At 42.8% G+C, this 15,131-nt stretch overlaps 1 protein-coding gene across 1 annotated transcript; it reads right to left on the bottom strand.

Moving 5' to 3' along the window:
* Positions 1–743: 743 nt before the first annotated feature.
* Positions 744–14,933, bottom strand: LOC136434694 (reticulon-4-interacting protein 1 homolog, mitochondrial-like). Its single transcript, XM_066427682.1, has 10 exons — positions 14,570–14,933; positions 14,151–14,251; positions 13,013–13,176; positions 10,872–10,940; positions 10,548–10,672; positions 10,015–10,063; positions 7,813–7,949; positions 2,796–2,985; positions 1,970–2,062; positions 744–1,604 (listed from the first exon to the last, which is right to left on the bottom strand). The coding sequence occupies exons 1-10, from the start codon at positions 14,767–14,769 to the stop codon at positions 1,443–1,445; spliced, it is 1,290 nt and encodes a 429-aa protein (XP_066283779.1). The 5' UTR covers positions 14,770–14,933; the 3' UTR covers positions 744–1,442.
* Positions 14,934–15,131: the final 198 nt, after the last annotated feature.

Genomic DNA, 15,131 nt, shown 5'->3' with positions numbered 1-15,131 from the left:
TTTCCCCGATACAATGAACCTGTAAATACTGTACATAGCGTCTGTCTTCCTGTCACGACCAGTGGAAGATTAGCTTGTCTGTTCATTGAGTTCATTTGAGCTAAACTGGTTCGAGATCACTTTCCTTTAGGTTAAGTCATGGGTATGTGTTTGTATGGGTAGGTTGGAAACTAGATGGGAGTAAGTCAGCAATGGCGTGGGTAAGATTCAAATTTTACAGCTGACTAATCTGAATGCTAGCCGACCGCGCCAAACACCAAACCAGAGCCAAATGTTTTTAAAATTTGAAAGCATTTGGCAGCCGCAGCTAAACACCAATCGACCGCGCCAAACACCAGCTGAATCACTACTAACCGAGGGAAGGTCAGGAGGCCATGTTCAGCTTGATGCACAGGTACATGAAGATGTATGTGGCAGTGGCCTTGTGGTTTGGGTTGTCAACTCTACACCAACTTTCCTCACTCGACTCAGGTGTTAAAGAGTACCTAGCTTTGGGTAGGGACGTCCCTCGGATAAAACATGAAATGGAGGTCCCTTATTTGATGAGAACCACACCTCTGGCACGTTAACCTTCAGCCTGCTAAGGTAGCTGTTTGGCACCAGATTTGTATTGGTTTTGTGGTTAAGCAGCAGTGAGAAGGTTACACACACAATCCTAGCATGGCAGTCCCGGCTACAGTTGGAACCTATGTAAGTGACAGATGATCATCGAAACTTCAGCAAGCTATAGACACTTATAAGGACAAAGAACTTTGTTACCCAATAGCACAGCTGTGGTCTAATGCTGCCCTCTTCTCTGCTATCCAAATAACCATGGTATGATCAGAAAGTCATGACAGAGAAATCATGTAATATAGTGTTACAAGTAATACATACATTGATACTACCTCAATATCAAACATGAATGATGCTAAAAGAAGAGCTCTCGTTTAATGCTGCCCTCTTCTATGTGACAGAAACTATGATGTTACCGAAAGGTGTGATTGTAAAGTTACAGAAGGGGAATCATCTTGGAAAACTGGGTATCAATTGTTCCAACTTACACACCTTTGCAAATGATACATGCAGCCATCTAAAAAACAAGCAAGAATGCTGCCAAAAGAAATGCCGTTGTCTAAGGCTGCCCTCTTCTATGTTTCTAAAAACAACCATTTCTTAGAGGGATCGTAAAGTTACTGAGGGGAAATCATCTAGTAGTGTACAGATGAAGTGTGTTTTTTTTTTAAAATTTTGCTCAGTACAATTGCAAGACCAAGATACCACTTCTAGGTATTGAACTACATGTATTACTTAATGGTCAAAAATTTAAATAATGTAACAAGACCCGAAGGCCACTTCAAGGTTACGGGTTACATGAGTAGGACTTGGACAGCATCTCTTCTCTGTACGTTATAACATCATGATTGGGATATGTGTCCAACACTTGTTTCTACTATCGAAAATTAAGCATGAATGATGCTAGTAAAAGAAGAGCTGTCATCGATCTCTGTCCTCTTTTCTGCAATAGAAATGACCGTCTTCCCCCGAGCATGACCTTGCTCGACCTTCTCATACGCTGCTGGCAGTTGGTCGAAGGTGAACACTCTGTCAATCACTGGGCGGATCTGTAAAGAAAAAGATGAAAACCTTGAAGGATCTTAATCCAGTTTTAGGTCACATGTCTCTGGTCTACATGTAGTTGGGGAACTTTGAGAGTTAAAGATGCTTTGTTTTCCTTTCAAAAGAACAGAAAAATGGACGGAATTAACTTGATTATGAGAATCAAGAACTGGAAGCATGATTTGTGATGTTCAATGTTCACCAACATCAGATTTTGTAAAAATGTCTAGTATGTTCATTTAGATAATACATATCATGGTTTAGATAATATATATCATGGAACAGTTGTTTTTTAGTGTCACTGGTTGCACAACTAACAGGTGAAGACTGTCACCAAGTCGTCTTGGAAGAGATAATGAGATTTTCTTACCTTCCCCCGGTCCACTAAAGATGCCATCTTGTCCAAGGCCATTCCATCAGGAGTGAAAAATCCCCAGCGATAGTGGATGCCAGATGCCAAACCCTGCAGGCACAGAATTGAACCCAAAACATCAGATAGTTGCATGTATTTCAAAAGTATCCTTTAATCTTGTAGAGATTTCAAATGATACTTCCATATACAAAGTAAGGCTCTAACAAACAGGCTTTTGATCAGTCTTCTGGTCCTTCTCAAGTTGAAATGACATGAAGCCTACAAGGATCATATTGATATGGTCATCTTGATTCAAAAGCTTCTTGATGTTATACATGTATATAGAGAGCGTATGTAGTGTATAAAATCGCTACAATCATTCAAAGATAAGAATGCTTTATGTTGTAGATAATGCTAACACAACCTTTTTTTCAATTATCAATCCTACACCCTGATACACCAAACTAGACATTTGCCTAACTGTTCACACTTCCATATACTGGACACTGGACAGGCATTTTACCTAACTATATGCATCGCCAACATTTGCACATTGGGAGCAATTAATTGTATAGTTACACATGAATGTTGCAATGCATTGAAACAAGACTTTGTAACCTGTTGTTTTCTTTTAATTAACGAAAGGAACACGCTCGAACACACAGCACTTCATTGCTAGTTGCCAGAAAGTGGTCAGGTTTCGATAGATAAAACTTAAACACATTAATCTTAAGAACATATCACACGGTGCATTAAGAATCCTGTCTATAGTGAGTGGTCTTCTTCTACATGGGCAGTTTTACCTGTAAACAATTTTAATTTCATCTTGGACAGAGTGTCTTACCTTAACTGCATTACCAGCCAGAGACATCCCTGATTTGAGTAAGCCGTCGGTAAGGCCGAGTGAGTCGGCATTTTTCAGCAGGGGGGTTCTGAGGGTGACATACTTGGCCCCTGCCCAGGGTTTCAGATAGTCGGTACTGAAGAGATACTTCTCTGTGTCACCTCCAATTCCATCCAGGATTAGGTCAAACCTGTGTTAAAGAGGGATAGGAAGGGAGCCAGGGAAAATGTTGAAATTCTGACTTATTATACTTTTCTTTTAAAAATTTCAGTAGGATTTAATCTAAAAACATTTTTGTCAAGACGGCAAAATATCAGTGTGACATCCTATAACATTCATCATGTTTGGAAGAATATTAATGTTCATTGATAAATCTTTAGGACACAAAACAGTCTTGGTATCTACCATCTTACATTCATGTACATGTATCTCACTTTGCCCTTTATGACAAAATATCATTGACACTATATCAGATTTCTTCTTCTATCTTGTTATAGAACAACCATGCATTGATTACCACTGACAGTGACCAGACTATAAGTTCAGCAGATATAATTGTCAAACACTATCATTGGGACATTTATAGAAGAAATCTATTAAGGAAATAAAAGTGAGCCAGGTTGTACTGTATCAACCTGCATGCATAATGGAATCAGCAAGGAATGGACCACAATGATTGCAGCTATTGTATTTGTCGCACTGTAACTGACAACAACTGCCCGCAGGATGCCATTTCAATGCACACATTGCACTACAGGAGATCTCTGATGTAAGCCAAAGCCCAAAATAAAATCCTGTACACATTCAGCAATCTACCAATCAGCACTACACTGGTCGTTGATTGGTGCAATTTTGAAGCAACATGACGCAACTTAAGCTCTGACACACTCTGGCACAAACAGAACTGACAGCCTTCTTGATCAGGTGCGTCTACATTCTGTGTCCAGCATTTTTCTGGTCACCAACTGCAGAACAGACTCAGTGATCTCACATCCCGCTGAAGTCCGTCCCTCAGGCTGCGTCTGACCAGAATCAGCTCCACCATGTTCAACAACAGCTCTGTCCTTCCGGTGGAGTTTAACGAGACGTCAATTCACGAGTTTACTGGGTGGCTCATCTGTGTCCTGTGGCACTTGCAGAACAAGACTATGTCCTACAACCAGGCTGAAGAAACCTGCTCCATGTACTTAAAAGAGTTTGGGACTGAGATTACTGTACTCTGTTGGCTGGCAGCAGCTTTCATCATCATCACCAATGCTGCTGTGCTCTGGGGAATCATCGGAAACCGAGAACTCCACAAGCCTTACCTCTTTTACATGGCAAATATTGCCTCGGCGGACATTCTTGCGAGCTATACTTTGGGTACCTCAGGTGAAGAAATACACAGCGGGAGTTTCGTCACCACACGCTATATTCGCACGCGCGTGTAAAACTTCCCGTAACGCGATGTTGGAACGCGCGTGTATTGCTTCCCGTAGCGCGATATTCGCACGCGCGTATAAAGTTTCCCGTAGCGCGATGTTGGCACGTGTGTGTATAACTTCCCGTAGCGCGATGTTGGCACGCACGTGTATATCTTCTCGTAGCGCGATGTTGGCACGCTGGGCGCCCGCACAAAGAACCGTTGACACGCCCGCACAAGGAATGGGTGACATGCGCGTGTATTCCTTCCCCCTAGCGCGATGTTGGCACGCCGAGCGCATGCCTAAGTAATCCACGATGGCTACTTGACACGCACGTGTAGTCCTTCCACTAGCACGATACTGACACGTGGGTGCCACCCACCAGTCTTAAAACGCTGTGTGTCTCGTGTTATTATCAATTCTTTTCGACAAACACAAGATCTACGGACAGATTTTCAACGCCCTAACCCTATGTTGGCACGTGGGGCGCACATACAATGAATCCCGATAACGTGTGGTTCAATTTACCAGACAAACTCATCCACCGTGCGAGCACGCCGGGCGGGGGGAGTTTTGCGTGCAAAGATCGCCTTGACGGAAGGAATACACGCAGTCTGCTTACCGTAACATTGAGTCTGAACCCCGGGCAGAAAATAGTAGCCGCCGGGCGGGGGGAGTTTTGCGTGCAGTCTGTTTGCCACCTCAATTCGCTCAAGAAATACGTGTCAACTCTTGTGGTGAAGAGGAAATACACGCGCGTGCCAAATTAGCGCGACGTGACGAAATACACGTACGTGCAAAGTGTGCGTGTCGTGAAGAAACTCCCGCTGTGTATTTCTTCACATTTGGGTCAGTTTATATACCTGTTCTTGCAGGTATTGCTCTTCTGTGCTATCCTATAGTAGGCCAGATGGAAGTGACTGGTATGTACACAAGAATGAACATTGTAACTCTAGCAATAACTAGTCAGGTTCTGTCTTCATCAGCTTTAGCGCTTCAGTCAATTAACTCCTATGTTGCTGTAAGGTATCCCACATACTTCCACAACCATGCTGGCACTGCTAAACGTAATGCAGGTGTAGCTATTGTCTCTACATGGCTCCTTCTGTCCTTGTTTGGTCTTACACCCAGTATGGGTTGGAACTGTCTGAATATGCCTACACCAAACTGTTTAAACTTTTTCCACATTGCCTACACAGTTCTCTGTGGTGTAATGATCCTACTCCTGGCTTGTACTGCATTGTTTACAACTATAAGTGCATTTATCACTCTAAAACAACGTCAAAAGAACAGGTTTGGGCAGCCAGCAGGGGCCCAGCCACTTCAAGGCAATAATCCCACACAAAACAGGACAGGGCAGAATCAGCCTCATAATCTGGCACAAAATGTGGCAGAAAGAAAATATCAGAAAAGCCTGAACAAGATAAAGACAGTACTGATCCATGTGGTGGTTGCATTTACCTTCTGGTTTTTACCTCTAGTACTCATCCCAATTTGCCAAGATAAGTACTGCCAACTCCCAACTGGACCACGTGGAATGGTTGTGCTAATGACTTTGAACTCAGCAATCAACCCGATTGTAAGTATCATCCGTACCTCAGAATTGAGGAAGGGAATCTGGAAAAACATGACAGCTATCTACCGGGTACTACATATAACTGCACTTGTCACCATGATACGGGGCAACCGGGACAATCCACAGGATGAACAACGTGTGCCACCAAACGTGCAAGGAGGTGCCGCACGTGGAGCTGTACAAAACACACCGGCAGATCAGCCCACGGTTGAACACGGCAATACCCCTGTCAACCTGGCTATGGAAGGTGCTGTACAAAACACGCCGGCAGATCAGCCCACTGTAGAACATGGCAATACCCCTGTCAACCTGGCCATGGGAGGTGCTGCACAAAACACGCCGGCAGATCAGTCCACCGCGCGTACCGCAGAACACAACAATACCCCTGTCAAGCTGGCCATGGGAGGAGCTGTACAAAACACACCAGCAGATCAGCCCACCGTAGAACACAACAATACCCCTGTCAACCTGGCCATGGGAGGGCCTCAAACTGTTTCACCCCAAGCGATGAACACTGAAAATGTTGTCATGGTAGAACTTGCCTATATATAACTGAACACTGAGTGAGAACTGTAGAGCTACACAGGGGAAACAAAATACACAACTGGTGTATCACTTTCACGGGAATGGCAAGTACATGACCATTATATATATATATTATGTGTATACAATCAGCAAGCTTTCTGTATTCTTCTAATTTGATCTCCAGTGAGCTATACACACTTAATAGAGGTTATTTGAGAGAGCAAAGATGTCCTCTAGATGTCATTGAGCTACAATTAATTGAAACGCTGCATTGGTGATGATACCATGAAAATTCTCTAGACTTGTACATGGTCTAGTACAGTATTTTGGACCTGGTCTTCTGAAATGGAAGAAGTGTTATTGATACAGAACTGCCTTGACTCAACTGTAAAATTTAATGCATTCAAAATGTGATGGCTGAAAAACAAACTCAATAGGAACTACTCCGATCTTTATGGGATGGGATGGTCGTGCTAATGACTTTGAACTCAGCAATCAACCCGATTGCATTACAGGAAGAATAGCTACATTCATATTGTAAGCTAATTGTGGATCCCAAATCAAGTCAAGTCTTTCTTTCTCTTTAATGCTGTCTGTAAACATGTGTGGTTCACAAGGAAATGTCAGACTGAACATGGACATTTTGCAGGGTTATGTAAGATTGAAGTAAAAAAGATGAATGTACAAAAATGTACTGCAGATATTTGTGAACCAGAATTTATTTGAAATTCCTTTACAGGAAAATGCCAAATGTAGATATAGTGCATTATTTTCTGTCTGACGTGTCAGTAAATATACAAAATGTTTGGACTATTGTAATGGATTAAAAAAAAAGTACTGACTTCTTATGGCACTAGAACTTGTATCTTAGACTTTCAATCTCTAACTATTTGTGTACAGTATATATACTTTAGAAAATTGTCAGTGGATACTACATTCAGGTCTGTATGATGTACCCATGGTACATTGTGTGGCAAAATGGTTTGCTGAAGATATGTGCACCTTGGACATAAAAAAATAAAGCACTTTAAATTTCTAGAAGCTTCTGAATCCTTGTCGTTTGGACAAAAGGGTGTCATCATCTCAGGTATCAAAACTTCACACCATGAAAACTTACCCTCAAATGCTAACCTGTTATGACAACTGTCCATCAAATGCATTTCCAACAAATTCTATTGGTTATTCTGCAAATAACCGCCCACCTCCCATTCAGAGTGCTTACAATCATCCTTTTGGTTTCAAAGACCCACCTCATGATCATTCCATTATCTCTTGAGGGTGCTGAAAACCCCAAGATGATTTTTAGAGCTAATTCAACAAGTATAAAGTATGTCCTGTCATAGCCACCTTAAAACTGCCAAGATTTCACCAAAAAATTTCCCCAAGAAAGGCTTTTCAATGCTTTAAGCTACCTTTTTTAGCTCTGTCATTGTGGGGTCTCGGCACAGGCGCCAACAGTGGCGTCTCCCCGTATGGCTGAGAAGGTACGCAAGTAAAAAGAGGTTTTCCTTACTTGTCAACTCTCTTCAGTTGTTCTTTGACATCCTGGGCCTGGTAGTTGATGATGTCATCTGCTCCTAGTGATGTCATCATGGGGATGGCATCCCTGGAGCATGTTGTAGTCACATGGGCATCCCATGCCTTTAACAACTGGGGGTCAGGAAAATGTTAGGGTTTGGATAGTGTTCAGCACTAAGGACAGGAATGTTTGCCTTTGTGTGGGGGAAGGGGTGGTGTTCAGCACTAAGGACAGGAATGTTTACCTTTGTGTGGGGGAAGGGGTGGTGTTCAGCACTAAGGACAGGAATGTTTACCTTTGTGTGGGGGAAGGGGTGGTGTTTAGCACTAAGGACAGGAATGTTTGCCTTGGTGTGAGGGTATGGATAGTGTTCAGCACTTAGGACAGGAATGTTTGCCTTAGTGTGAGGGAAGGGGTGGTGTTCAGCACTAAGGACAGGAATGTTAACCTCTGTGTGGGGGAAGGGGTGGTGTTCAGCACTAAGGACAGGAATGTTTGCCTTAGTGTGAGGGTATGGATAGTGTTCAGCACTTAGGACAGGAATGTTTGCCTTTGTGTGGGGGAAGGGGTGGTGTTCAGAACTAAGGACAGGAATGTTTACCTTTGTGTGGGGGAAGGGGTGGTGTTCAGCACTAAGGACAGGAATGTTTGCCTTAGTGTGAGGGTGTGGATAGTGTTCAGCACGAAGGACATGAATGTCTGCCTTAGTGTGAGGGTTTGGATAGTGTTCAGCACTAAGGACAGGAATGTTTGCGTTTGTGTGGGGGAAAAGGTGGTGTTCAGCACTAAGGACAGGAGTATTTGCCTTTGTGTGGGGAAGGGGTGGTGTTTAGCACTAAGGACAGGATTGTTTGCCTTTGTGTGGGGAAGGGGTGGTGTTCAGCACTAAGGAAAGGAATGTTTACCTTTGTGTGGGGGAAGGGGTGGTGTTCAGCACTACGGACAGGAATTTTTACCTTTGTGTGGGGGAAGGGGTGGTGTTTAGCACTAAGGACAGGAATGTTTGCCTTGGTGTGAGGGTATGGATAGTGTTCAGCACTTAGGACAGGAATGTTTGCCTTAGTGTGAGGGAAGGGGTGGTGTTCAGCACTAAGGACAGGAATGTTAACCTCTGTGTGGGGGAAGGGGTGGTGTTCAGCACTAAGGACAGGAATGTTTACCTTTGTGTGGGGGAAGGGGTGGTGTTTAGCACTAAGGACAGGAATGTTTGCCTTGGTGTGAGGGTATGGATAGTGTTCAGCACTTAGGACAGGAATGTTTGCCTTAGTGTGAGGGAAGGGGTGGTGTTCAGCACTAAGGACAGGAATGTTAACCTCTGTGTGGGGGAAGGGGTGGTGTTCAGCACTAAGGACAGGAATGTTTGCCTTAGTGTGAGGGTATGGATAGTGTTCAGCACTTAGGACAGGAATGTTTGCCTTTGTGTGGGGGAAGGGGTGGTGTTCAGAACTAAGGACAGGAATGTTTACCTTTGTGTGGGGGAAGGGGTGGTGTTCAGCACTAAGGACAGGAATGTTTGCCTTAGTGTGAGGGTGTGGATAGTGTTCAGCACGAAGGACATGAATGTCTGCCTTAGTGTGAGGGTTTGGATAGTGTTCAGCACTAAGGACAGGAATGTTTGCGTTTGTGTGGGGGAAAAGGTGGTGTTCAGCACTAAGGACAGGAGTATTTGCCTTTGTGTGGGGAAGGGGTGGTGTTTAGCACTAAGGACAGGATTGTTTGCCTTTGTGTGGGGAAGGGGTGGTGTTCAGCACTAAGGAAAGGAATGTTTGCCTTAGTGTGTGGGAATGGGTGGTGTTCAGCACTAAGGACAGGAATGTCTGCCTTGTGTGGGGAAGGGGTGGTGTTCAGTACTAAGAACATAGACGTTTTCCTTTGTGTGTGTGTGCGTGTGTGTATGTTTGTGTGTGTAAATGTGTTTGTGTGGATGGTCTTCAACACCAAGGACAAGTGTTCTTGCAATAATGTTTATGGAGATCAGCACCAGGGACAGGTCAGTTTGCCTGATTTTGCATGAAGGTTTGGCAAGTACGACTTAGATAATGAATGGATGATTTGAATTGTGACACATTATAGTGTGTCCACTTGTCTTCTCATTAATAAATATATGATTACAGTTAAATAAGCCACTGTTGGCTTCATGTTCTATCTGATTGAAAGCTAGACTGGGATTCAAACCCCCAACCTTTTGGTTCTTACCTGTACAGCAAACGTTCCCACACCTCCAGAACCCCCAAGGACCAACACCCTGTGGTGGGGCAAGCATACATTGTTCTTGATAAACTGAATTCAAGTTACAGAACATCAGGAAAATCCAATAATCACCGGATACATTTTGAAAGTTGACTTTTTATACACATGTACATGTATTAAGTAATCTTAAAGTTGAACACCTTTAAGCTAACACAAGGATAGATGTTTGTACGACACATGCAAGAATATGCCAAGATCGTACAATGAATGTGACCAGTGTGGAGCAAAATTTCTGTGCTGCCTGATTTTTGCACGTGAGTGGAGTTAGGGTTAAGGTTGGGGCTAGGGTAAGGTTTTGGGCAAGGGTTAGGGTCGGATCAAGGTTAGCCTCCACAGCACTTCCCCTCCTCCCAAAATCTGCTAAGACTTTTACCCAAGAGAGTGATGCGCTCTCCCCTAGGGTATACTGCAACCCCCCAAGCAGTGTTGGGGCAAATATTTGGCAGGGGTAGAAATTATGCTGGACACAGCACACTTACCTTTTCCCCTTGGCTGTTTTCTCATTCAGTCCACCCTGGGTGACCAGTGAGGCCCAGGCCGTCAAACCGGAGTAAGGAATGGAGGCTGCTTGCACATGGGTCAACGATTTTGGTTTATGGGAAATCTGCAGAGCAGAAACAATGATTGAATGAATGAACATGGCATTGGCACATTTAACTTTAAAAAGCAGTCTGTAATGAAAAGAGTGCAAAAATGTTGTCTGAAACTTTTGATCCAGCTTTTTGCTTTATTTTGTACACTAGTGGGTCAATCTTATCATCCAGACAAGGCAACCCATGCATGTTACTTGAAACCATCCTCACCTCGCTGTTGGTGACCAGAACAAACTCTGCATGTGTGCCCATCTTGTAGGGGTTCACGGCTACCCACACCTGAGTGTAGCAGGATAATATTCTGTATATTAACAATACAATCAGGTTTGGTGTAGAATTACCACTGAAAACTAAATTCATCACAACCACCCTTAAGCATATGTGGCATCGTGTTGCGTAATGGTTTGAGAGTTTGCCTGAGAATCAAGAGGTTCTGGGTTCAAACCCCTGACAGGCGGCAATGTTGTGCCATTGAAAAAGGTACATAACACAAATTTCCTCCCTTCATGCACTGACAGGTGAAAATAAGAACATAGCCTTCCTTAGTAATCGTAAACCACACTAATAGAGGGAAGAAATCCACAGGGAAGACCTCGCAAGAGATGGTCTGACAACATAAAGGAAGACCTTCACCACCTCAACTTACTACGAGCCAACCCAGCAGACAGGGGTGCCTGGCAAGCTGCTATCCAACCCCCGCATATGTGTGCAAGAAAGTCTAACCCCCGCACCACGGGGTACTCTCCAAGCAGAGGAGGGGTTCCGGCTGTTTTTTGACGTGTTTTTAGGCGTTTTTGTAAGGCTTTCTACTTTGTCATTTTTTTGTCAACCCCTCCTCTGCTTGGAGAGTACCACGGGGAACAACAGATGATAAACCGGACAGTGAGTGAGTGAGTGAGTGAGTGAGTGAGTGTGTGAGTGAGTGAGTGAGTGAGTGAGTGAGTGAGTGAGTGAGTGAGTGAGTGAGTGAGTGAGTGAGTGAGTGACGCAGCTGTTGATGTGTTTAAGTAAAGACAGTGGTGCTGAAGAAGAGTGATGGATGTCACTTGAAACATCCATAAGCAATCTCTGTTACTTATCTCATCCAGTTGTGGAGAATGATTTGTCTTTAAATGCAATTCGCAATTAACCTTGCACAATTAACCTTAAGGCAAGAATTATCAATATGTATTTGAATGACATGTATTTGAATACACAGTTCTGTGTTCATCAAAAATCCAAACCGTGCAATGTCACAACATTACATGATTTTATCCACATTGGACCCCATATACATGTAAGACTTGTTACCGTTTGTTACCTCCGCAGACTTGGGTAACAGCAGCTGTGATTAAAAAACTAATCTGCATGGTAACAGCTGACAGAGAGGAGTATTTTAAGGTTCTTTCTGCAATTGTGACACATCTTGTGCCACCCACAGAGAATCTAATTGCAATATCTCCATGGGATCTCTTTGTCAAAAGCAGTCCGAGCAAACAAGTGTGCTTTCAAAAAACATCTGCATAGGTTCAGCGACCCACATTTGAGGGCTTCTGCACTCTTGCCACTCTGAAATTTACTTAGTAATACCAGAATTGCCATGATCTCTTTCTTGTCAGTGAAATATATTTCAAGCTACTTCCTACTAATATTGCACTGTGAGCCTTGCAATATTGGTTCTTTTATTCACATCAAAATGTTTTGTTCTCTCACAGTGAAAAAAATCTTACAAATTACACAATAATAATCATAGCCAGCCCCAATTAACCTAATTGAAAGTGTAAAAGTTGTTTCTTAACTGTTGCAGTATTGCCAGTAATGTTTCCTTGCATACAATTAGTGCAAAATTACAATTTTGAATGTTCTGTTTTACAGGATTGCTTCATGAATACATGTACTGTAACATTACACTATCATGTTCCAAAAGGGAGGTACAATAATCAACCGCTGCATTGCAGTTCTAAAGGAAGTTGCTGAAGGGATCAGCTTGCTAGCTGTTCATCAATCTTAGACATAGTACCAATATCAATTTTAGCAATACATCTACAGCTACTTTTTGTTACACAATGAACTAACAAAAACATAATCATCATCCAGCCCGAGGGTATCCCCATATGACCCCACCATTGGCAAAGTTGGGGAGAGGCGAGACCCCAGGCTAAGGTGGGCGGGCCTCCAGCCTGGCTCAGAATGACTCAACTGTATGAGCTGACACAACCAAGCCAGGCAGGGCATTCCAATGGGACAAATGGGGATCTGTAAGTGTCTGTTCGAGCATTGATGGTTTGGTATTTGAGCTGGTGGCTACCCCGGGTGCATAGCCTCCTTAGCAAAGGTTACGAAAGTACATGTAGGTAAAGAAATTGAAGTACCTCTTCCCCAGGTTTGTATTCCTTCACGTTGAGTCCTGTCTCCATGACGATGCCGGAACAGTCCCGCCCGAGGACCAGGGGAAGTTCGTTGACGTTGGGCTCCATGAAAGGAAGCACGCCAGTTGGGTCACGCTGTCTGTTTAAAATTGCAGCACCGTAACCTTCTACAAAAATAGAGAAACAACATTTAATCCAATATTTCATTTGTTCATTCATTTCTTCCTTCAGACCCTTGTAGTACCTAGTGGCACATAGGGCAGCAGTTTCCTTGCTATTTCAGTACACAGGGTATATTATGAGAGGAAGGGGTTCTAGCCCTTGAACACAGAACCCCCATTCACGTCCCTTCTGATGGTACAGCATATGCAGAGATGTCCTGACCTCAGGACTGGAACTAGAGTCATCAAGTTACCTTGACTAATTGAAACCAGGAGCTCAACTGTGAGGCTGCTAAAAATTGAGCCAGAGACATCCCTATTCAATCCGATATCCCAAAATAATTTCTGTTTCCTGCAAATTCTTTTACTAGTAGTATATTTGTAGTCAAAACGACCCAAGAAAACCACTCAGGGGACCGATAAAATCTGGTCTATGTGGACAGATGGTCATGACTCTTAAAGCTTGTGTCAAAAGGAAATTCATTTAAGGGACCACCAAAAAGTGACCAGGGTGTTCCTGTTATTAAATAAGATATTTTTGCCACTGTTAACAGGATCATGTGAATAACACCTTGTGACCATGTGTCCACCCTGACCCGAACTTCAACCTTGAGGATGATCCTTTAAAATGGTGCAAAAATTAGACTGTATTACATTCCTGAACAACAATGATTATCTAGAAATAAAAGAATGGATGTTTAAAAAGATTCCCTGTACAAGGTTTGCATCCCCACCCTTCCGCATGCAAAGCAATTCTTACCAGGCGACCGCTTTACCCCCTGAGCCATTTCACCGTTCCTTTAATTGGGTCAGATTCAATCAAGATCTACTAGTATTTGGATGATTGACAGGATTTCCCTGTAAATAGAGATGCCAATAGTACTAAACAGTCATATCCCTTATGGTCTTGCCATACTCATACGCAAAGTTTCTTAAGATTTGATGTTCATACTGTGGAAAGTTACAGTAACTGTACTTACCCCTCATCATAACGTCTAAGGGATTGACACTGGCTGCACACACTTGTACAACAATCTGGTTTGGGTAGATTATCGGGGGCATCGGGGCATTGTCTGTAAACCTGAGGGAATGGTAAAAATAAAGAAATGAATGAGAGAGAGAGAGAGAGAGAGAGAGAGAGAGAGAGTGAGTGAGTGAGCAAAAGCATGAATGAATGGATGAAAATATGGTTGGAGCGATAGATAGATAGATAGATAAATAAATAAAGAGTTCATGTAATGTAACTACCGTGGTAGAGTCTGATACATCACATAAACTCTAACTTTTACTGGTATACCAGTTACTGTTAGTTAAAAGCCAAGGAAAATGACAGTCTCATAATTTTATTAAAAAGGCAAACCAGACACCATCTTTATATTTTCAACAGAAAAACACACACCGAAAGTTCTTGTTACCGCCATAATCCGTCAGTTGCCATGCCTTCATGATGTAAGGTCTTCTCTGACTGGTGGAGAAATTCCTGCATCCTTGGTTTCCTTGGTAACAGTATCTGTCAAGAAAAGTTGGAAATATTGGCTCCCTCTTGACGAGAAGTGTCATGCAAGATCCACAAATACGTCCGAATTTGGCCGTCATCATGTTTTCTGCTGCAATGTCAAATGTCTGTTATCTTCTTCTTGACATCAATGAACAATCGACAACAATACTTTTTGGGATGTCTCTAAAATTCACGAGAAATACGAAAATCCTTCTTTTGGACTTTCATAACATGTGTTGTAACAGAAGGTCATCTCCTCTAATGACCTTCCACCTTTAACCTTTGATGAGGAATAGTCCATAGCATAAAAGGTTAACACATAGGAAATAAGATATATTTAAAATACAGTGAAAACAAGGTTTTGTCTAGTATTGCTATCAATAATATCTATGCAGTTTATTATTATTTCAATTGACTAAATAATATTTCGATTGAAGTAATATTTGTTTTGATGTCATATGTT

The sequence above is a fragment of the Branchiostoma lanceolatum genome, chromosome 1 (genome assembly GCF_035083965.1).
Source record: "Branchiostoma lanceolatum isolate klBraLanc5 chromosome 1, klBraLanc5.hap2, whole genome shotgun sequence".
In the NCBI taxonomy this organism is placed as follows: domain Eukaryota; kingdom Metazoa; phylum Chordata; class Leptocardii; order Amphioxiformes; family Branchiostomatidae; genus Branchiostoma; species Branchiostoma lanceolatum.
This window is presented reverse-complemented; position numbering and strand designations above follow the sequence as displayed.